We start from the raw sequence: 24605 nt of genomic DNA, 5'->3' as shown, positions 1-24605 counted from the left end.
AGTTAAGTGAGAAAAACTGTGTGACAATCTCAGCATTATTACGTTGACAAACTCCGACTTCCATGTTTTGAGCTTAAGACTGAAAAATGGAAGAACATTCTTCATGCTTCAAGCTTTGAGAACATGCTTGCTGCTTTTAGAACGTCCAATTAATGACTCAGATCAAACAAAACCATCAAATAGTTACAATACAATACAAGGCCAGCAGAGACAAAAAAATAAAAATATCTAAACAAACCTGTCTAATCACTGAAATAACAAACATGGATGTGTATGCCAGAGATGGGTGTAGAATATATAGGTTATAGCTATATAGGTTATAGCTCAGCCACTTCTGTTGTATCTCTTTGCCTATTGGCTATAGCTCATCCACTTCTGTCCTATGTGAGCCCTGCTCAGAGCCCTGCCCTGCTCAGAGCCCTGCTCAGAGCCCGAGCCCTGCTCAGAGCCCTGCCCTGCTCAGAGCCCTGCTCAGAGCCCTGCCCTGCTCAGAGCCCTGCCCTGCTCAGAGCCCGAGCCCTGCTCAGCCGGACTAGCAGGTTCCAGGTATAAGTTGCCAACAAGGTGCAGAATCTCAAACTGACTGGACAAGATGTCAGGGTTGGTATGGAAATGTACAGTCTAACATGGTCTTGGTGTGCATGGACAAGTCCCACGGACTGAAGAGGAGGTGTGTGTGTACGTGTGCCTTCATGCATGTGTGGTGGGGGCTGAGAGCCTGTCTCAGGGAGATCTCAGGGAGACGTGGGTGGAGCCGTTCACATAGAATAACAGCAATCACACGTCTGTGGATGACAAACTCACACTAACAGCCAATAGAAAAACAAAAAAGCTTTAGATTTGTTTGGCCTGTAACGAAGTGCTCAATACTCAATACAGTGCCCCTAATCAAAATCAAGTTGATCCTTGATGCTAATCAACAGAAATTAGGGTTGACCCCAATTATTTGACTGGTCGAATGTTTGGTAGATAGGCTGTTGGTCAACCAAGATTTTTTTTAGTTGAGCAGTAGCAAATATATATTTTTATGGCACAGGACATGCCTGTCTTATTCGCGGCCATCTCAGTGAACTAATCCATTGCAGAGGTCGCGGGGATGGCACAGTCCAAGAAGGGGCATGTGGCTTCACAATGTACTTCCCTCTCCAGAACACGGTCTCTCCTGCCAATTTGTGAACATTCATTGTTTCATAACTTCATAGTGTGAATTGTTGGCATCTGATTGTTAGTGTCTATCAATTCCCCATTACATATGTAGTAGTACATTCAGTTAATTCCTATCATTTCTAATCTACAAGGTTTTTTTGGTTACGGTAATGTGTGTTAATGTATTCAATATAATATAATTCCAGTCTTTTACCGTTGTCATTGTCGGAGTGGACACGTTGTTTGCAGAGCGCACAACCTATGCTACACTAGTGAGAAACAAGTTTTGGTTTATTTCATTCCATTTACGAGTTTTGTCTATTTAGCCATTGTCTTTTGTTTGGAGCGCTCCTGTCAATGTTGAGTAAGGACACAACACGCATATAAGTAGGCCTATAGGCTACCTGGCCTGCAGGCACATGTAGGCATATAAATATGCCCATTTGGGGATCTGATAGCATTTCTGTTCGGCCTAATGCATTACCACTGTGGAGCTTCTCAAAGTAATCTTTTCTTCCCCTCAAACAGCAAGCAAACAAAGTCTGTTTTTACATCCATTGAGAATGACAATAGTTCATCAATGTATTTGAAAAATCTTTCCAGCTCTCTCCGTTTCGATAAACACTCAGTGGTGAAAGGGAAAAATGTCATGCTCTGATCCAGTGGAAACATCATAAAATAGGCCTACCTGATTACTTTTTATCCCTTGCACAAATAGCCTAAAGGTGTGTCTCATTGGCTCGCGAAACTCTTGAGGGCCCAGAATATTTTATACAATGTGGCAAGGTTCTTCAGGCCAGACCCAAGTTAATAGTTGATACAATGTTTCAAGTTCGTTACAGACAGGGCATGTGTAGCCAATGTGATTTATAGGATATTTATTTTTATCAGGATATTTTCTACCTGCAGGCTGCAATGTTTTTATTTGTTGGCTTTATGGGCTCTTTTTACATAGTTGGCAATGGCAATAGAAGTAACTTTTTAGGTTTGTATAAATTTTCATTTAGATTCGGAGATAATTTTGACTAACCACATGACAATGGTTTTGAAATACAAAGATGTTATTATAAATGAAAACTGCTACAGAAAAATGTGCATATGAAAATCACAACTGGCACACAGATCGGTAGAAATGGTAAAATAAATTTGCATTCCACATGAAAAAGTTTGCTGACTCCTCGTGTAGCCTATTCCTAGCAAGTTCAGGACAGTAACGTCAGAATCTGCGAAGGCCAGTAGGAGCAGGAGGACGGTCGGGACAGGTAAAAAAAAAAAAAAAAAGGTATCTTTATCCCTGGTTCCCTCTTGAGTCATTCGTGCTTATTTCATCAAACAGTGTGCTTATAGCATCAGACAAGCTCAATGCATATATAGTTGATTTGATTAAAACACATAGGTTGTGTCTATACATGGAAAAATACACGTTTTAACCAATCGATTGGTCGAAAGAAGAGACAACTTTCGGTCGACCAAGATTTTTTTCAGTAGGGGACAGAAATACACATAATTTACTTAACAGCTAAAAAGAAGAATTACCATTGTCCCCCCAGAAGTTTAGAAAGTCAAATAAAGGTACCATATTGTGTTTGTACACAAGAGGGAATCAAACAGTTCATTATTTCAGATGGAAGCTGAATCGCACTCACGTGAAAACACACGTGTACACACTGCCTGGTAGAACTAAGGTGGGATGCTTTATAGGCCTAGCTGATAGAATTCGCTGTGCAAGCAGACACAAGGTTACAATCTATAAAATATTCTGAACCTACACACTTACACTTACCCACTGCCACATTTTTTAAACAACAATCTAGCACTTTCTCATTCTAAAACCCACTATACATCTAAGAGTGATATGCTCTTCAGGGACCAAAAAATACCCCCATCTTGACCACTGAATTGAAATCAAAACTTCCAAGGTGGTGACATTTCCATCAATAAATAGCTTCAGTGGCATTTAATGTGTCTTGTGTTTATAGTATTATATTATTGGTCAAGACCTTATTTACTGGTGCTCTGGTTGGTCACAACTCTCTTCTCTATCACTGCCTTGCGGGAGGAGGAGACGGGGCCTACGCTGACCTTGCTGGAGGACCCGTTCAATCCTACAATGCCGCTCTGTGAGCCTACGCTGGACTCTGCGGCTGAGCTCTGCTCTGTGGTGTAGAGGACTCTGTGTGAGCCAGAGAGGCCGTTCCTCTGCATGGACCCCTGGGAGAACCCTAACACCCCTCCCTGGCCTTTCTGCACCCCACTACCTCCGCTGCTACCCCCCTGTCCCTCCATCACCAGCATGCTCTGTGACCCTGATAAGCCCCCTCGCTGCAGGGAGCTACTCTGCTGCAGCCAGGCCTGACCCCCCTGAAGGACCTGACCCCCTTGTACCAACTGCCCACCCTGAAGAACTTGCCCCCCCTGAAAAACTTGCCCCCCCTGCAGCATTTGCCCCCCCTGCAGAATTTGCCCCCCCTGCAGCATTTGCCCCCCTTGGAGCATCTGCCCCCCTTGGAGCATCTGCCCCCCCTGCATCACCGGCCCATCCACCACCATCATACCCTGAGAACCAGACATGTTCCCCATATGGATCAGGCCTCCTTCTCCCCTGCCAAGGGTGCCCTGAGCCTGGGTACCGGTCACCACCCGTTGCCCCTGCAGCACCAGGCCCTGGGCCGAGCCTGGCGGAGGCCCGTTGACCATTATCATGCCCTGTATGTTGGGAACCTGTTGCTCCACTACATAGTGCATCTGCTGCACTACGGGCTGCATCATAGGCTGCATGGTGGTGTAGTACATAGGCTGTTGCTGCAGTAGCAAGGTCTGGCCCTGGCTTCCTCCCACCATGTCCTGCTTCTTCAGAGTAGACAAACGATCTGAACGATCTGACTCCCTCACCACAGTCCTCTCGACGTGTGTCACCTGGGCCGGGGCAGGGGGCGGTGCTGGGGCTGGGACCGGGGCGGCGGAAACCACTCTGGACGCCACATTGGTCGTCACACTGCTGGCTGCTGTTGGCACGGAGAGGATGGGTCTGGGTAGCAGAGGGGCAGAGACTTCGGTTTGGAACCTCTCTCCGCGGCACACCTCGGCCAGGGTCTTGAACTTTGGCCCCAGGTCATTGAGGAACTGGAGGTCATTGTCAGATTCCAGGAGGCTGCAGCATCCCACCGAGCCCACAGGAGAGCCCTGGCCCTCGTAGTCATACACCAACATACTGTCCTTCTGGACGTGGTTTTCAGCTGCACAGTGAGCTTTCTGAAAATACAACACAGACCCACACAGACATATGTTACAATACAGACACATCAATTAACTCCATCGCCTGCCACCATTCATTATACCATACATTCAGTGTATATAGATCGGTTAGCTGACAAGGTCACCGAAATTATGTGCCCGCTTCAATGGGGCAGAAGTCCTTGAGTTGTTGTGATTCTGGATGGCCAGATAGCTACCAACAAAGACAAGAAACTGCCACGAGGGGAATCGTAAGTGACTAGTTTCAGCTAGTTTCTGATACAATGTCTTGTTTTGAGGTGTTTTGTCTGATTTCATGTCAATGCGAATATGGCAAAAAATATGCTAGCTAGCTAACCAACAACTGCAATGATGTATTTGACAGACATCAAGTGCTTCAATAAACATTTGGAGATTAAATATAGTTTACATATTGTCAACAATCTAAGCCAACCATGTCTGTTTTGCCCCATAATTGCGCATATGTCGGTTTTGTTGCTAAACAACCAACCTGTCTATTCTATCAGTTAAATATACACACAACCTTTCATATATGGACACTGTATTTCTATTTGTGCTCTCTACTCCATGTTGATGCACAATCTACTGTCCTGACAGTCAGAGGCTGGATTTATTTTCTTCCTCCTTACCTGAGAGTAGTACTCCTCCAGGTAGTGATCAGGCAGGGCGATGCCTTCATAGGCTCCTCCTCCCTCTCTGCTCTCATACTCAGAATAAAAGCCCCCTCCATTCCCATGGCCGGTTATCTCTCCTCCATTCTTATATCCAATATCCATAAGGCCGTCTGATTGGTAGAAACCACCGCCCATCGTGGAGGAGGAGTTCTGGAACTGACCACCACCTATCATTAGCCCCGCCCCTCCGGTTGTTGCTGCAATGGTTCCCGCGTTGACCATTTTGACCCTTCCTGTGTCGACCTGAACTGGTGCGTTCAGCAGAGGTACTTCCTGTAAGAGGTCAGGGGTCAGAGGGTTAAAAAAAATTGCTGTGACATCTTGGACCATTAACCCCAACGAGAAACATACTACCATAGTGGAATCATTCACACAAAAGATTATCTGTGACCCCGCACGCACACACACCCTTCTTTCCCCTTCTTACCGTGTTCTCCCCCTGTCCCTCAGTGTGGTAGGAAATGAGTTGTGCCTTGGCGTCAAAGGGCATCTCAGTGAAGCCCCCAGGAAGACCTCCGGCACCCCCACACGTACAGAACAACAGCAGGAGAGGGATTACTGTGGAGACAGGACCATGAGATGGGGGTTAGACAATACATAAGAGTAGCAGCTTCAATTAAAAACCGAGAGCTATGACAGAGCTATGACCTGCCATTATACGGCATAAGCAAGAAAGTAAAAGTAGGGCTGATGCTGACTATACAGTGAGATCCAAAAGTATTGGGACAGTGATACATTTTTTGTTGTTTTGGCTCTGTACTCCAGCACTTTGGATTTGACGGGTGAACCGTTTAGAAATTACAGCACTTTTTGACCATTGACCACCCATTTTCTGGGACCAAAAGTATTGGGACAAATTTACTTATGTGTATTAAAGTAGTAAAACGTTATGTATTTGGTGGTCCCATATTCATAGCACGCAATGACTACAACAAGCTTGTAACTCTACACATTTGTTGGATGCATTTTCTGTTTGTTTTGGTTGCGTTTCAGATTATTTTGTGCCCAATAGAAATTAATGGTAAATAATGTATCGTGTCATTTTGGAGCAAATTAAACTAGAACATGTTTCTAAACACTTCTCTATTAATGTGGATGCTACCAAGATTACAGAAAATCCTGAATTAATTGTGAATAATGATGAGTGAGAAAGCTACAGCGGCATAAATATCATACCCCCCCAAAAATGCTAACCTCCCCTGTTATTGTAATGGTGCGAGGTTAGCATGTGTCGGGGGTATGATATTTGTGAGTCTATAACTTTCTAACTCATAATTATTAATGATGAGCCGTAATCACAGCCTGGTCTCATAGACTAGATGTAATATAGTAAATGTAAATCCACTCACAGTACAATACTGATGTATTTACAAGTGTAGCAGGAGACCAACTACTTGTTTTGTTTATACCGTATGATTTAGTTAAAGGGGCACAGCCATGGGTGGGCCAGGGAGGGCATAGGCCTGCCCACTTGGGAGCCAGGCCCACCCATTTGGGAGCCGGGGCCCAGCCAATCAGTTTTTCCCCACAAAAGGGCTTTATTAAAGACATAAATACTCCTCAGCAACCCCCCTGTGGCATTGTGTTGTGTGACAAAACTGCACATTTTAAGTGGCCTTTTATTGTCCCCAGCACAAGTTGTAATGATCATGCTGTTTAATCAGCTTCTTGATATGACACACCTGTCAGGTGGATGGATTATCTTGGCAAAGGAGAAATGCTCACAAACAGGGATGAAAATGAATTTGTGCACAAAATTTGAGATAAATAGTTTTTTGTGCATATGGAACATTTCTGGGATCTTGTATTTCAGCTCATGAAACATGGGACCAACACTTTACATGTTGCGTTTATATTTTTGATCAGTATATTTCAGGTGTCGACTCAGACTTGCTCTGACATAAATATCAATCAAGTTCAAGCAATGATGTTTGATTAGGCATTCTGTAGGAAAGTCAGTCTTAAAATGGCGCAATAGATGACTTAGTGATATGGCTCTCTTGTCTCCTCAACTAAAGCTGGGATTGTTTAAAGACAGATCAGTTCAGAGCTGTGTGAGAGAGGAGGGACTATGGGAAGAGTTTAGTGTACCAGCCATAGAGATAGATAGAGGATTCATCATGGATCTGACCCATTTTAGCATGGACATTTCCATTGAGGGCTTCCACCATGCTTCGGCCATTTTAAAGTAGTCAACTGGGTGGGGATTCCTATGGGCTGTAGCTTCAATGGCGCAGCCCATGCTGTCACAGACGCTATAAATGGCACAGATATAAAGATGAGTCATCTATCTATCTCTATGGTACCAGAATATTTAAGAGGATCGGCCTGACTGAGCAGGGCTCTAAGCAGAATTACTGATCTACAATACAAATCCCCTTGCATCAGAAATATCTTCTCATTATATGATCAAGATCAGTGAATCTGCGCCTTGCTCAGGCAATCCCCATCCCCCCGACGACTAACTCTAGCTCTATGTCACAATGATGACTTTGATTTTCCCACTATTGTAGACATTGATGAATCCAGTTGGTCAAAAGATTTGTCCTGAAAATATGGAATACATTTCCCTTGTTTCACTGCAAATCCCTGAATGCGTTCTTCCTTTTTTCTTCTAGATGATGACATCATACTCACGCAGTAGCGCCAGCAGACCCAGGAAGAGCAGTCCAATTGCTGCAGGCCCTAGCGCAGCCCCGGTAGAGCCCTTAGCTCCTCGCGTCGCGCACGCCTTCCCTTTGTCCGCACACGTGCAGACATCTACCTTTAGCTTCTGCGGGTCAGGACACGTGTGCCCCTGCTGGTCGCGGATCTCCATGGCAACTGCATAGGAGCCCGGCCACAAATCCTTTTGGGACCTCAGGATGGTCGAGGTGTCTGTAGGGTCAGAGGTTAGACACAAACACAGTCAGACATGAGACAGGTTGTCAGATAGATATACTACATCTGTCTGGGGATTGGGACCACAACATGGACGGTATCACTTTCCTTCCTCATCTCTATGACTAAGGAAATAGGTATGTCTGTCAAATCAAATCAAATCAAATTGTATTGGTCACATACATGTGATTAGCAGATGTTATTGCGGGTATAGTGAAATGCTTGTGCTTCTAGCTCCGACAGTGCAGTAATATCTAACAAGTGATATCTAACAAATTACACAACATATACCCAATACACACAAATCTAAGTAGGAATGAATTAAGACTATATACATATGGACGAGCAATGTCAGAGCGGAACAGTCTAAGATACAGTAGAATTGTATAGAAAACAGTATATACATGAGATGAGTAATGCCAAATATGTAAACATTAAGTCATTTAGATACCGTAGAATAGTATAGAATACAGTTAAAACATATGAGATGAGTAATGCAAGATATGTAAACATTATTAAGTGACTAAGATACAGTAGAATAGTATAGAATACAGTATATGTGATGTGATATGCTTGGCTATGCTACCACTCAGTGTAGCTCTTCTTGGTTACTAGACTAAATAACCATAATGGTTTAATTGTGTGCTATCATCATCTTATTCCCTCAGTAGGAACTCCATTCTCCAGGCCCCTCACCGTTTAGGTGCTCGACCACCCACACTCCCTCTGTTCCCTCTGGGATGATGGTGAAGGTGAAGGGGGCTCCGTTGGGAAACGCATCCTTGTCCACTGCAGTCACGGTAATAGCATCGGCTGTCATACACATGGTCTGGACGTTACTAGTAAGCGTGGGGCAGTGGTCGTTCAAGTCCTCCACCTGGATGGCTACCGTACCCGTGGCTGTCTTAGAGGGCATGTCTGAACAGGAAAAGAGTGTGACAATCAATCAATCAATCAGTCAGTCAGTTAATCAATCAATCAATCAAATGTATTTATAAAGACATAGAAAGGAAGTGTACCCAAAAGCACTTCAGCCCAGCTTGAACAAACGGAATCATGTGCTCGACAAGTAAATCCCAAAACATTCCTTACCCCAGGACACTTGAACAGGTGACTATCAGGGAGAATACAGAAAAAGGAGCACTCTGTTTCTGCATAGATCTGATGGATTTATTAACGGGACAAACTAACAGGCTGACGTTTCAGCGTAGTTTGCCTTCATCAGAGCCTTGAGTAGGAAAAGGTTGGAGGCACTAAGCGAGTGCTAACCATGGCTCAGCCTCCACTTTGAAATTCTGGGGAATTGAGAAAGTTTCTCTCTCCACCAGTGGAGGCAATATCGTGAGGAAATTGCTACCGAGAGAGGCATTTTGGACGGACTGCTAAGACGCAGTCGAGCGAAAGGGTCAGCTCTTTCTCTTCTTTTGTAAATATGTTTTTGTTTATTTCTCTTTCCTTTGTTATTATTCAAGTGGAATGCACTGTATATGTAGGAAGGAATCTAGAAGGCTTATTATAGTTGGTTAAATAGCCCATGTCTAGTTGATATTATTGACAGCTCTAAATGATTGTTTGAAAAACATGGCAAGTGTGACACTCCCCTGTGAGGTTAAATAGGTGCCTCCCACCTTTTTCTACTCAAGGCTCTGATGAAGGTGAACTACGCTGAAACGTCAGCCTGTTTGTTTGTCCCGTTAATAAATCTATCAGATCTATGCAGAAACAGACGGCTCCTTTTTCTTTATTTCCCTGGATAGTCACCTGTTGAAGTGTCCTGGGGTAAGGAGTGTTTTTTGATTTATAAAGCCCTTTTTTTACCATCAGTTGTTGTCACAAAGGAATAGGGAAGAAGATTGTTAAGGGAGGCAACCCATTTCTGATTTTGACAGTTGTCATGCACATTGTTATTTGTTATGAGTGAAAGCTGTGTACTCCTGTTAAGTGACGGCGCTTTAGCCCACTCTGCTGGGTTAAAGAGTACTACAACAACCCTGCTTGTAGGGCGCTACCACAGATAGAACAATGAGACAGATATGTCACCTGATGTAAAGTGAAGCATCCGATTGGCGTTACCCCTCACTCAGCCCACTTCTCAGAGTAGGTGTTCCCTAATGGAAATACATGCTAGAACGTGCAAATAGGATCTCGCTAGCTTGTGCTTGACTCTGCCCACCTTCTTGCTTGTTCTGGCCACTATGATTCATTTGTTCCCATTTGAAATGACAGGCTGGGGTCTATATTGGTTTAGTTATACAAATCTTTGGTGCTACCCCATGATGTATATAAATCATTGGTGCTACCTCCTGTTGGTGGAAACAGAGTACTACAGTTCATCTGCTTGTGAGGCTGGTCTGCTCCCTCTGCTGGTGTATGTAAAGCAGTACTGCTCCAGTTTGTTCCACAGCCCAGACATACCACAATTATGATTAGTGCGAAACATATCACAAGATAAACCTATTATATAGATGTATTAATCAAATCCTTGACTACAGGAGCCGGATTCACAAAACATTACTTACGAAAAAACGTAAGAAGTTTCTTAAGGCAAAAATAAGAAGTTCATAAGATAGTTTGTAAATGCAATTCCTCAAAATGTTCTTAGGAATTCATAGTTTTCATAGGAACTTCGTAAATATATTTTCTAAGAACTTCGTAAATATCATCTTATGTGGCATTGACATTAGTGACGTGCTTGAAACCAATAAATAAGCCTATGTGACAGGGATGATATGTTTTGGTTATTTTGTTGTTTTTCACACATTGGTCATTATAGCCATCAGACTAGCTATATCAAAACCAAAAATGGATAACTAAGGAAAGAGCAATAAAAACTTCAGCAAACAATAGCTTGAAGTGATGGTGGAGGAAATAGCAGTCAGGAAAAGGTTGCTGTTGGGGAGACTTGATAACTGCGGGGTCAATGCAGAGACCAAAAAGAGAGGATGTGTGAGAATGGCGGAGTCTGTCGCCGCCGTCGGGGGTATGGCAAGGGACAGTGACGCCGTAAAAAAAAAGTGGTCCGACATCAAATCGGCTGCAAAGAAGGGAGCTGAGAGACCATTCACATGGAACAGCTGGAGGAGAAGGTGTCGTCCATGATAGGAGAGACGGTTGTAGAGGGACTGCGCGACCGTTCAATTAGGTAGCTCCGTTAGCTAGCTAACGCGTAACGACATTATAGCCAACATAGCTAACGATGTTAACGTTAGCGAAGTTCTTCTTTGTAAATTGATGAGATAGCGCTAGCTATTTAATGTTATGGGTGTAAGATGGCACAGTGATGGCATCTGTTGGTAAATGTTAATTACTGCAACTCCAGTGTTTTTACCGGTGTGCTTGAGATACCCGGATGTATTGCAATGTACTTTACAAGACTGGTTACTCGCATCAATGCCTCTGTCTCGTCATTTAACATCCAAACATGGTGTCAGAGAATCGGATAACTAACCATGATCTCCGCAAATTAGAGTGAACTGTTCTGGTTAACAAAAAAATGCTTCTTTGAGTAAAATGTTGCCGGAATTGACCTTAGCTAGAGTGAGTTTGCTAGTTAGTAGTTAGCTTAAGTGTTGTTAGCACCGGTTAGACATGGCAGCGAACATTCCCCCTCGCGCCGTTGTGAAGCTCAGCGGAGATTGGAGCAGGAACTGGGATACGTTTAGAGGACAATGGGAGGACTATGCACTAGCCACGGGACTTCAGGAAAAGGACGATTATGTAGTGGCTGCCACTTTGAGGACTATAATAGGAACTGAATGCCGAAACGTATACAAACACAACCTGAACCTAACAGCAGCTCAGCAAGGTAACGCTACAGCTATTCTTGATGCTCTTGAACATTACTTTAAGCCAGCAAAGAACGTTATCTACGAGCGTTATGTTTTCGGTTGTTGCAAACAGGAGGACGGGGAGTCCATTGACAGCTTTGTCACTAGGCTAAGGGAAAAGGCAGCTACATGTGAATATGGTGCTTTAAGAGATGAACTGATCAGAGATAAGATAGTGCTTGGTATAGCTTATGAGGGCACGCGCAGACATTTGCTGAGAGAACGTGACCTGACGCTGGTCTTGGCAGTGGAAACATGCCGTGCAGCAGAGCTTACTGATATACGGATAAGGTCCAGGAGCTAGAAAGGCAACATACGGACAATGTCAATGCTACATTCAGGCAGCTAGCAAAGAAATTCCCCTTTGCCACAGCTAATGCTAATACTACAGCCAACTCTGCAGTAGACAACCCCAAAACATTTCTCATGGACGGGGAAAAAGAACACTGCCCAGCCTATGGGAAAATATGCAAATCCCGTGGTACAGCTAATCACATCACAAGGGTCTGCATGAAAAGCAAGAGAAAGGAGGGTAAAGTGAACTCCATTGAAACAAACACAGATGAAGGGAACAACAGCACTGAGGATGTATATGCTAGCGAGTGAGGGCAAAAGGAAAAATGTGGTTTGTCACTCTACTACTTAATAATAAACCACAGCAATGCCAGCTAGATTTGGGAGCCACATGTTAAGTTATGAGCCTTAAAGACAAAAGGAGGCTCACGCCCAGAGACAAACTCACACAGAGTAGCACCAAGCTGAAACTGTATTCAGGCCAATTCATGAACTCTTTAGGCCTGTTTGTGACAGTGTGTTTTACGTGGCCAGAAACACAGCCTTGAGTTTGAAATAGTTGAGGCTAGTCAACAGCCATTACTGTCAGGTTCTACATGCGAGCGCCTCGAGCTTATTAACTTCACCATCCCAGCAGACCTTAACAGTATAGACAAAGTCCAGGCTGGGCCCCTGAGCAAGGAGACACTCCTAAGCAAATACCATGATGTCTTCAACTCACTGGTCGAGTCAGTTCCCGGTGAAGTCCACTTTGAGTTGGACACAGCAATCCAGCCTGTCCAGTGTGCACCCCGCAGTGTACCAGTGGCCATGAAAGCAGCTACGAAGGCTCAGCTTGAAATATATGAAGCAGATGGCCACATCACATCTGTCACTGAGCCTAAAGACTGGATAAGTAATATGGTTATCATCAAGAAACTAGACAAGCTACGGATATGCATTGATCCTAAACACCTCAACCGGGCTCTGCGACGTTCACATTACATTATGCCCACGTTGGAGGATGTTCTTTACAAGCTCCCACAGGCCAGAGTCTTCACGCTCATGGATGCCAGAGATGCCTTCCTGCAGTGCAAGCTCGACGAGCCCAGCAGCTACATGACCACCTTTTGGACACCCTGGGGCAGGAAGAGGTGGTTGAACCTCCCGTTTGGTGTCTCCGTGGCACCAGAGGTGTATCAGCGGAAACAGCATGAGCTGTTGGTGGCTCAGTGGTGTGGAACCCATAGCAGATTACATCCTCATAGTGGGCTGTGGGGACAGTGATGAGGAGGCAGAACGTGACCATGACGCCAAGCTGCTGGCCCTGATGGACAGATGCAGACAGGTCAAGCTAAGGCTAAGCATAAAAAAGCTTTAGTTTAAAGTGCCAGAGGTCCGCTTTCATGGGCACATCTTGGCCTCCACTGGATTGAAGGCAGATCCTGAGAAAGTGAAGGCTGTCTTGGCAATACCCCAACAGAAGGCATGGATAGCAGCCCGGCCCAGCGCCTCATGGCACGGCGCTTAAAAGCAACTCTGCCAGTAGCCAACACTCTCCTGGAGTAGCCAACACTCTCCTGTGTGGTGACAGACGTGCCACTGAAGCTACGTCACAGAAGACAGGTCTCCAAGTTAATCTACGACAAATCAGCAAAAGACTTACCTGAGCTCAGGGTGGGTGAAACAGTGCGGATGAAGCCACTACCAGGGGACCAGACGGGCCTCTGTAGACTTGAATCCTGTGTACAGAAAGTTGCACCAATGCTCCTACATGGTCGAAGTGAATGGATCACTGTACCATCGTAACAGGGTTGACCTTCGGATTGCTGAGCCAGCACCTACTCAGAACCCTGATGGTCATAGTGGTCGCATGACAAAGGACGGAACCAAAGCAAGTCACATGGGGCCTGAGGCACTGGGCGAAGAGCTAGGGGATCACAGGTTGGCCGCTCCCTCGCCCATCAATACTCCCCTTAGACAGTCAGGTGACACGCCTGTGCGGGAACACGCAGTCCTCGCAGACGCCCCCTTTCTTTTCACGCTGCGGGCGTCTGTCCCAGCCACCAAAAATACTTAATCTGTAGGTTTCCCATTAGGGATTGTTGACAGACAGAGATATAAAAAAATTGGGAAAAGTGAAGAGACTATCAAAATGTGTGAAGTTGATACCTGAAAAAAAACCTAAAATGTTAATGTTGGAAATTATTACTACGATTGTTTTGTTAGTGAATTGACAGCTCCTGTCCTATTTTATAAAAGGGAAGATGTTATGGGTGTAAGATGGCACAGTGATGCCATCTGTAAATGTTAATTACTGCAACTCCAGTGTTTTTACCGTTATGCTTCAGATACCTGGATGTATTGCAATGTCCTGAACAAGACTGGTTACTCGCATCAATCCCTCTGTCTCGTCATTTAACATTCAAATATTTAACACTTCTAGAATATTGTAATATATTGCTAATTACTAGCTAGCTAGATAATGCGTGTTTAATTTGTTTTCTTGCTGTATTTAAATATCCCGTAGCCAACTGTGTCTGTGGCGTAAGAAAACATTCATGGTTACAAAAGTATCCATTCGTCTCAAGACAAGGGTTTAGCTGTCCTGAAGTTAAGTACATTTCCAAGAAGAAATCCTAAAACATTATTTTCAAGATTCCTATTTCTTCTTAACGTTTTTCTTAGGAAGAAACATAGGGAAAAAATTAAGAACATTTCCAATAACTTTATTGAGGAATAGCCACTTTGCTTAACTTTCTTCACAAGTCTATAATTAAGGAAAAAATGGCAGTTAAGAAGAAATGTCTTCTTAAGAAGGTTTTGTGAATCAGGCCCTTTTACTGCACATCAGATCTAGTGCCAGTCTGTTTGTGCTATCATGTCACCTCCTTGTCACTCATTGTCATGCCAAACATGACATGAAATGTTTAGCTTGACAAGGACAGCAATGGAGTTTACAAGAGCACAAACAGATCTGGGAACAGGCTACATCCGGTCAGCCTTGATGTATGGATTACGGAGTATGAGCATAATACAAGGCTATAAGGAGACAGGAGTATACTCTTCTCTATTGTCAGTGCTTAGCAGAGCCACAGAACATGGATAGTGTTACAAGTTAGGATTCAGGCTCAGGGGTTATATAGACTGATGTTATATAATCTTGTGCTATGTAGAATAGGTTGTAATAAGAGATCGTCATTTCATTCAGAAATGCTACAGAAGGCTATAGACTAACTAGTTCAACTTGAGTTATTCATGTTATGTACCATATGTCCTATACAAAGGTAGCAGATGTGATGAGGTAGCCCTCTGTGCAGCTTCAAAATCAGTGTCATCCTATGGGCAAAGATGGAATTTCATATTGCACTAACTGTTAAGATTTTGGTTTCTCCCATGGGAGACCCAGGTTCAGATCCTTCCCTTGGCACATTGACATTCAATATACTGTAGGGTGTTGTGTGTCAAGGCTAAGAAGCTAACTGCCAAGAGGCTGAACTAGCTTACCTTGGGTCATGCAGAGAACTTTGGCGTAGTATGTCCCGTTGACCAGGAACTTGGACTCTCTGTCAGGCATCTTATTGAGTTTAATATCCCCAGTCAACTCATCAACGGTCAACCAGTTGTCTGGGTCAGAGCCCTTAGCATACCTACATCAGGAAAAACAGGGATAGTGGAAAAATGTTTGCTATATGAACTTATGCATATCGGATGGGGTTTGTGTATTTGAGCTCAACAGATCAGACTAGGTATTGCCAAATGTGTGTGTGTGTGTGTGTGTGTGTGTGTGTGTGTGTGAGCCACTACAGACCTGACGTTCTGTGCAGGCATTAGTGTGTCTCCGTCGATGGCATGGTAGGAGCCGATCACCTTGTTCATATTGAAGTCTCCTCCCTCTGAGATGGGGATAGCCTTGACCTTGGGGTCAAACCGTGGCCCCTCTGGCTGGTTCTTCACAGCGATCTTCACTGGGTAGGTCTTCATAGGTTTCCCTGTAGAACCTCCACCACCAAACCACGATCCTCCACCTCCTCCTCCACTACCTCCTCCTCCACCTCCTCCTCCACCTCCTCCTCCACCTCCTCCTCCACTACTTCCTCCTCCACTACTTCCTCCTCCTGCCCCACTTCCTGTCCCACTTCCTCCTCCTCCTCCTCCTCCTCCACCATTATAGGGTGGAGCCTGGTTAGCTACGGCTATTCCCAGCTCAAGGTGTTTGACGTCTTCATAGTCTACAGACTAATGGATGGAAGAAACAAAAAGGCACATGTAAACAAATGGATCTGGTACTTGTCTTTCATTTCAGCAGAAAAAGAAAGAAAATGTGTGTGTAAGTGTGTGAATGCATCTGCGTGAGTGTGTGTGTGTGTGTGTGTGTGTGTGTGTGTGTGTATACAGTATATCTGTGAATGTATGACTGTGCAGTGTGATAGAGCTCACGCCGTACCTTCTTGAGTTTCAGAACTCCCTCGTTGGTCTTGGGGTCTGTCTCAATACTGAAGTAGCCAGCCTCGTTGCCCTTGACGATTTCAAACTGAGTCGCCCAGTTAGGAGTGTACTCCAAGTCCATGTCCTCCGCTTTGAACCGCATCACCTCCACGTTCTCTGTGTTCTCCTCAATACTGCCCTCATACTGCAGAACCACACAAAGAGTATCAGACACTGCATCAGCCTCTAGTGTCCTAATACTATACAGAGGGGGAGTAATAATAACCTGGTCCCAGATCTGTGTATGTGCTAGTCAACACCTCTAACTAGCATAACTAGTTAACATTGTCTTCCGACAGATGGCGTCATTCCAAAGCAATGCATTGCCATGAACAGTGGATATGGAGTCATCATCTGACATGAGACAATGAAATAATTATATTATACAGATCTAGGATCAGGCTGGAGTATGCTGTTAGGAGTGTTTTCTGAAGCACATACAGATCTGGGATCAGGCTGATGGAGTAATGTTCTACATACCTCATCTTTCTCCAGAGTGGGAGGGTTGTCGTTCACATCCTTGATGTTGACTCTAAAGGTTCCGGTGCCGGTGTTGCCCTCTGGTCTACCGTTCAGATCTGTACCTTTCACTGTCAGCATGTACCAGTCCTGCACCTAGAAAACAAAAGAGAATAAAATATATATATAAAAAACTGAGTGTCTAATAACAATCTGTCTACTAAAAACAGCGTGCATGCGGCCGGGAAGTCCTTGTCCCATCGCGCTCTAGCGACTTCTGTGTCAGGCCGGGCGCATGTACGCTGACACGGTCGCCAAGGGTGTGGTGTTTCCTATGACACATTAGTGCGGCTGGCTTCCGGGTTAAGTAGGCAGTGTGTCAAGAAGCAGTGCGGCTTGGCGGGGTTATGTTTCGGAGGACGCACGGCTCTCGACCTTCGCCTCTCCCTAGTCCGTACGGGAGTTGCAGTAAAGGGACAAGACTGTAACTACCAATTGGATATCATGAAAAAGGGGTAAAAATAAAGACAAAATAAATAGAAAGAAAAAATAAATAAAGATGGGTGACTATGCTGTATGTACCTCTCTGTCCAGTGTGGACCGTTTTACTCTCAGTTCTCCTTCTTTGGTGATGTAGAACATGCTCTCTCCTGGAGGCTCCTGTTTAATTATGCTGTAGGCAATCTGAGAGTTCTCATTCCCTGGTTCGTCAGCGTCTGTCGCACACAACTTCATGATGGACGTGTCTACAGACACAGAAAAAAAAACTGTCATCAACACTAATATCTCTATTAATGTTCATCAAATAACATTGCCCCGGGACATTTAAAAAACATTCATGGGATGTTGTCATGCTATCATTAAACTTGGCAACCCAGAATGAAAATCTTGCACCAGCTACTCGATTATTAGTTACGTTGTCTGTCCATGAGAGATTATGCTGTCATTAGCTGGAAAACACGATGGGATTGCATTGGCACATTCCCATTTTCTTGGGGAAGTTGTAAACATTTTACATTTGAATCATTTAGCAGACACTCTTAAACAGAGCAACCTACTTTTCTAGGGGAAGTTCTTGATTTATTGCCAAACACTTGCCTGCTGGGCTGAGCTCGTACACCTCTCCTGGGTAAATATTCCCGAAAATAGGAGGGTTATCATTTTGATCCACAACTTGGACCCTCAAATCAATGTTCTTTTCTGCTTCACTGCCATCAGTGAACTTAGCGGTACCTGACAACTGAAGAGAAAAAAAACATCATATCTATCTATCTATAAACCAAAGGACATCATACATTGCGGCAGTACTAATACACCTGTGCTATATCTTCAGTTATTTTGCTCTGCTGTAGGTGATACTCACATTGTACATGGCGATAGTCTCCCGGTCCAGGATACCAGTGATGCGTACAAAGCCGGTGTCAGGGTTCACTATGAACAGGTTGAAGGGGTATTTAGAAGCTCCCACCCCAGTTAGAGAGTACTGCACATTACCAGTCCCATCATCTGAATCTGACCGGATCTGAAACACAGGCACACAGATAGAGGAGTGAGTCGACACAAACACAACAAACATGACAGCAATATTAACATTGCTAGAGACAAGAGACATATATTTAGAGAGTTGGACCAATGTGGTTTCCGCATTATAATGCATTTACAGTACCAGTCAAAAGTTTGGACACACCTACTCTTTCAAGGGTTTTTCTTTATTTTTACTATTTTCTACATTGTAGAATAATAGTGAAGACATCAAAACTATGAAATAACACATGGAATCATGTAGTAACCAAAAAAGTGTTAAACAAACATCCCTCTCCTTCTTGGTCAAATATCCCTTACACAGCCTGGAGGTGTGTTGGGTCATTGTCCTGTTGAAAAACAAATGATAGCCCCACTAAGCGCAAACCAGATGGGATGGCGTATCGCTGCAGAATGCTGTGGTAGCCATGCTGGTTCAGTGTGCCTTGAATTCTACATAAATCCCTGACAGTGTCACCAGCAGAGGACCCCCAGACCAGCACACCTCCTCCTCCATGCTTCATGGTGGGAACCACACATGTGGAGATCATCCGTTCACCTACTCTGCGTCTCACAAAGACACGGCGGTAGGAACCAAAAATCTCAAATTTGGACTCATCAGACCAAAGGACAGATTTCCACCAGTCTAATGTCCATTGCTCGTGTTTCTTGGCCCAAGCAAGTCTCTTCTTATTGGTGTCGTTTTGTAGTTGTTTCTTTGCAGCAATTCGACCATGAAGGCCTGATTCACGCAGTCTCCTCTGAACAGTTGATGTTGCGATATGTCTGTTACTTGAACTTTGTGAAGCATTTATTTGGGCTGCAATTTCCAATTTCTGAGTCTGGTTACTCTAATGAACTTATCCTCTCCGGAGGTTACTCAAGGTCTTTCTTTCCTGTGGCGGTCCTCATGAAAGCCAGTTTCATCATAGTGCTTGATGGTTTTTGCGACTGCACTTGAAGAAACTTTCAAAGTTCTTGACATTTTCCGGATTGGCTGACCTTCATGTCATAAAGTAATGATGGACTGTTGTTTCTCTTTGCTTATTTGAGCTGTTCTTGCCATAATATGGACTTGGTCTTTTACCAAGTTGGGCTATCTTCTGTATACCACCCCTACCTTGTCACAACACAACTGATTGGCTCAAACGGATTAAGAAGGAAAGAAATTCCACAAATTAACTTTTATTAACAAGGCACACCTGTTAATTGAAATGCATTCCAGGTGACTACCTCATGAAGCTGGTTGAGAGAATGCCAAGAGTGCAACGCTGTCATCAAGGCAAAGGGTGGCTACTTTGAAGAATCTATAATATTAAATACATTTAGATTTGTTTAACACTTTTTTGGTTACTACATGATTCAATATGTGTTATTTCATAGTGTTGATGTCTTCACTATTATTCTACAATGTAGAAAATTGTTAAAAAATAAAGATAATCCCTTGAATAAGTAGTTTTTTAAATTTAAGCAGGTAAGTTGACTGAGAACACATTCTCATTTACAGCAATGACCTGGGGAATAGTTACAGGAGATGAATGAGCCAATTGGAAGCTGGGGATGATTAGGTGGCCATGATGGTACTATGGGCCAGAATAGGAATTTAGCCAAGACACCAGGGTTAACACACCTACTCTTACAATAAGTGCCATGGGATCTTTAGTGACCACAGAAGGTCAGGACACACGTTTAACATCCCATCCGCAAGACAGCATCCCTACACAGGGCAATGTCCCCAATCACTGCCCTGGGAATTGGGATCTTTTTTTTTAGACCAGAGGAAAGAGTGCTTCCTACTGGCCCCCCAACACCACTTCCAGCAGCATCTTGTCTCACATCTAGGGACTGACTAGGACCAACCCTGCTTATCTTCAGGAGCAAGCCAGCAGTGGGATGCAGGGTGGTATGCTGCTAGGTATGTTCAAACTTTTGACTGGTACTATACCATGTTAGCTCCCCATTAACATTATGTCAGGAAAGTCTAAACAATGCTATGTAACTGAATATCTAGAATTAGAACAATATTCTACATTCTAAAAGTTGACTTAACTCTCTAAATATATGGCTCTGCTAGCGACCAATTGCACCTCCGCCATGTGGCATTACCTTGGCGATAAACTCTTTCTTGGTGTAGTCTACATTTTCTTCTAGTTTCTGGGGAGGGATGATCCATTCCCTCTTGTGTCTCCTTAGCCCAGCGGAATGACGTGCCTCCACCACAGCCACAGACACTAAAACCTGCTTTCACAAAACAAAATACATCAATGGTTACTTTCATGGATAACAGTGACATAGCATTAGCAGAAACCCCAATCATCTCACCCACCCCATCCACTATCAATGTGTCCAGAACATATTAACTGATTGCTCCTCCATCTCAAGTTCTCATAATTCAGACAGGTCTTCCAAATGGTAAAGACCTGGCAGAATTATACTTTATGGTGAGTGATTGTGCACACCCCATGTTTTTCAGAGGTGGAGAGAGAAAAAAAGATAAAGAGAGAGAGTATTACTTGAATTATGCTTCTCTAGATCAGCGTATCTCAATTTCCAGTCCATGGACTGGGACAGGTGCCTGGCATATTTTTTTACCTGGTAGTCAACAATTTTATCTCCCATTTTAGTTTGGGGTCCTGGTATAGGAAGAGCCATTGTTGTATGTCCCTCTCCTGTAGTGAGTTACTCTTTGATCTGTCATTCAAACACTCAGGTTCCATGAGTTTACTGTGACTTGTAATGAACCTAAACCAGAACTTAAACCTGTTATGATACAGTGAACATCCTAAACCAACTTAAGTACTGAGGCATAACTGTGAAAGCAGTGAGACCGTGCCAAGCCTACTGCAGACCCACCCAGCCAACCACTCCTAAGTAAAGAATAGTTATTGTAGCTCACAAGGAGGAGTATGAACCTGTATGTAATAGTGGGTGGGCACGTGAGAACAAAAGATGTATCAGGACTGGCAAAAAACAAATGCCAAATGGCATCCTATTCCCTATATAGTGCACTACTTTTGACCAGAGCCCTACGTGAGTCCTGTAGGCCCTGGTCAAAAGTAGTGCACTAAATAGGTAATAGGGTGCGATTTGGGATGTATAAACATGTTTGACAAATAGCCCTGTGGATGGAATGACCAACAAGCTTTGACAGCCAGATCATCGTCAACATGAAACTGTTGTCACTAGTTACCACAGCCATAAAGTCATAATTATGGCTAAACCCTGCGTATTTCTACAATTGATCTTCTTAAAATCTGATTTTAAACTTAACCATAACCCTAATATTAACCACAGAGTAAATTGTTGTTTTCATGAATTTTTACTTTAGGCAGGCCTAGCACATTTTGACTTTGTGTTTGTGGTAACTGGTAACAACCACATTAAGTCAAATTCATGCCTTTTAAAGAACATTTGAGTGAATGCTGTAGAAATACTATTTTCTATCATGTACAAGGTTAGGCTAGTTCCGCTATATCTCTCAGCTGTGATCCGCAGCCATGATACACACCCAAAACCCACTGGGCACACACTGGTTGAATCAACATCGTTTCCGTTGAACCATAGTGGAAAAGACGTTTAATTGACTTTGTGCCCAGTGGGACGGTTCTGCAAGGTTGCAACTAGTTACCACAGTCAAAGTCATAAACCCCTACTTATTTCTACAATTTATTTTTTTAAATTTGATTTTAAACCCAACCTTAACCCTAACATTAACCACACTGCTAACCTTATGCCAAACCATAACCTTAAATTCAGACCAAAAAGCATTTATTTGTTTTCAGGTATTCTTATGATAGGCCTATAGCCAATTTTGGTGGAAACTGTTCTGTGGATGCCATTTTGAAAATGTATTGTAGGAGGACTTATTCATATTTCAAAACTCCTTTCAAGCAGTGCTCTCAAAATGAAAGGGATTCTTTCTCACTGTCACCAGTGAGAGCAATGTTACCATGACACCTGTGTATATGCAAATAACAAAACACTAAACTTTTGAGATTTTCTCCTTTTTATGGTGGTTCTGGCTCGACCAGAGGGTTATAACTAAGTAACATGTCAGTCCTATGTGACCCCCGAGTAAAGGTTATGGGCTCTTGATTGACTGGGTTATATGCCTAACCACCTGAAATGTGTGGCCTAAAGATTATAAGCCTACTGTCAATATTCGTTAGAAAAGTGACATATCTTTATTTTGTAATCTCAGTAAAATAATAATTGTATAGACCTACAGAAAGAATGGGTGCGCTTGTGGACCGTCATAATCCCTTTGATAGCCAATGAGTTGTGCACACTTGTCTCGCGCATATTTGACCGGTAGGCTGTCACCTTTTATACAATTTATAAAAGTGTTTATTACACAACTCCTTTTTGTATTTTTAATAACGGCCAGTGGCGGTTCTAGACCATTTCAACTGGGGGGCCAAGCTGGGGCCAGTTGTACTGTTAGAGGGGCCAGTTACATTAGACGTTATTGTTGTCATATCGTTTTCTCCACTGTATTACAGGCATTAGCAGGCAAAATACAATGCTCCGCGTTGCCACTGTCTAATAACGGATGTAAAAAAAGAACGATAGCAAAAATGTGTTATGTTAGCCTTATTTGTTAGCCTACTACAGCCAAACATATCTGCGCAGTTTATGTTGCAGAACGCCCATGTCGGAACGACCAAAAAATGAATACCAACAAGAAAAGTGGAAAATTGACAGTGTTGGGTAGTAAATAAATTACATTTTTGCAGTAGTAGTGTTAGATTAACTAAATTCAAATCTTGGCAGTGTTTTCAGTAGGTCTAGTTAAGTACTTTTTGGCATGTACCGTGTAATTTAGCGAACTACTGAAACGAACTAACGTTACACACTATTTGTTTTACAAAGAATAAAATAACATCGGTGAATTTATTTTTCGCCATCAGACCTGCCTATAGCCTAATTCTCACTTGAAACATCGTTTTTGTGTTTAATATGATAAATTACAGATTATGTTAACATCTAACTACATAGGGATCTGTTCATGCAATTTGTATTATATGACATTTCAAATTTAGATATGATAATTTTTCACATAGTAGTTTGGATCTCGTGAACTAGGCTACTTTTTCAAAGTAACTTTGGACTATATTCTTCTTAAGGGTAGCTTTAGTTTAGCTTAACTTCTTCCAGTGTGACGTAATTGGTAGCGGGTAAACTATATTTTCCAAGTAATTTAGCTTCCCCAACACAAAAAAATGTATAATCCTAAAACAACACCGGCAACGTCAAATAAGATAACTCACTGTGAATGTAAGTAGCAAAAGAGCAGCGGCGGGCAAAGAACCCCGATTCATGACCGGAAGAATGTCCCAAAATCCAAACACCTGAGCTAGAATCCGAGCTATATCCACAAGCGAGTCTTCGACGTTATAATAGTGGACGTGGGTGAGAGACTTCTTTCAGTGCACTGTTGATGTACTGTAAATTGAGGCGGTACCTCCTCTCTCTTCTTTGGTTGGCTGGTGACACCACATCCACACCCTCACCTGGGGTAAGGAGATCTCTCTCTCTCTCTCTCTCTCTCTCTCTCTCTCTCTCTCTCTCTCTCTCTCTCTCTCTCTCTCTCTCTCTCTCTCTCTCTCTCTCTCTCTCTCTGTCTGTGTGTATGTGAAAGAATGTCTTTATTCTTTTGGAACTTTTGTGAGTGTAATGTTTAATGTTAATTTGTATTTTTATTTCACTTTTGTTTATTATCTACTTCACTTGCTTTGGCATTGTTAACATGCGTTTCCCATGCCAATATAGCCTTTACATTGAATTGAAAGAGAGAGAGAGAGAGAGAGAGTGAGATAAGACACCTGAAATGCTTATTTATTTTGCTTTTCAAGAGCTTGGGACTATACGGTTCTATCTGAAAAAAAAAATGATTATCAGATAATTGGTTTTAAAGTGCTGATACCTCATTGGTTTGAATGGTGCTTAGCAATATTGATATTGTATTCTTTTGAACTTAACAACATGACATGGGGCATTTATAGTGTTATATAGGTAGATAACATTGAACAGAACAAGGCTATGTAAATAACTCACCTTATAATGCCAAGCTATTGTTTTG

General features: G+C 43.2%; 1 protein-coding gene across 1 annotated transcript; it reads right to left on the bottom strand.

Moving 5' to 3' along the window:
* Positions 1 to 3147: 3147 nt before the first annotated feature.
* LOC115157892 (desmoglein-2) lies at positions 3148 to 23961 on the bottom strand. Its single transcript, XM_029706230.1, has 14 exons — positions 23794 to 23961; positions 20630 to 20761; positions 18366 to 18524; positions 18101 to 18242; positions 17585 to 17748; positions 17024 to 17158; positions 16503 to 16688; positions 15867 to 16294; positions 15563 to 15705; positions 8652 to 8873; positions 7713 to 7952; positions 5503 to 5633; positions 5031 to 5348; positions 3148 to 4398 (listed from the first exon to the last, which is right to left on the bottom strand). The coding sequence occupies exons 1-14, from the start codon at positions 23842 to 23844 to the stop codon at positions 3148 to 3150; spliced, it is 3702 nt and encodes a 1233-aa protein (XP_029562090.1). The 5' UTR covers positions 23845 to 23961.
* Positions 23962 to 24605: the final 644 nt, after the last annotated feature.

The sequence above is a fragment of the Salmo trutta genome, chromosome 22 (assembly GCF_901001165.1).
Source record: "Salmo trutta chromosome 22, fSalTru1.1, whole genome shotgun sequence".
Classification (NCBI taxonomy): domain Eukaryota; kingdom Metazoa; phylum Chordata; class Actinopteri; order Salmoniformes; family Salmonidae; genus Salmo; species Salmo trutta.
This window is presented reverse-complemented; position numbering and strand designations above follow the sequence as displayed.

What these genes read in the sequence shown, in the direction of transcription:
- LOC115157892 (XM_029706230.1), bottom strand. Translation starts at nt 23,844, where the DNA reads ATGAATCGGGGTTCTTTGCCCGCCGCTGCTCTTTTGCTACTTACATTC. An exon ending in GAGTTCTGAAACTCAAGAAG is followed by an intron (nt 16,295 to 16,502) that starts GTACGGCGTGAG and finishes TCCATCCATTAG; the next exon opens with TCTGTAGACTATGAAGACGT. An exon ending in AGGGACAGGGGGAGAACACG is followed by an intron (nt 5,349 to 5,502) that starts GTAAGAAGGGGA and finishes GACCTCTTACAG; the next exon opens with GAAGTACCTCTGCTGAACGC.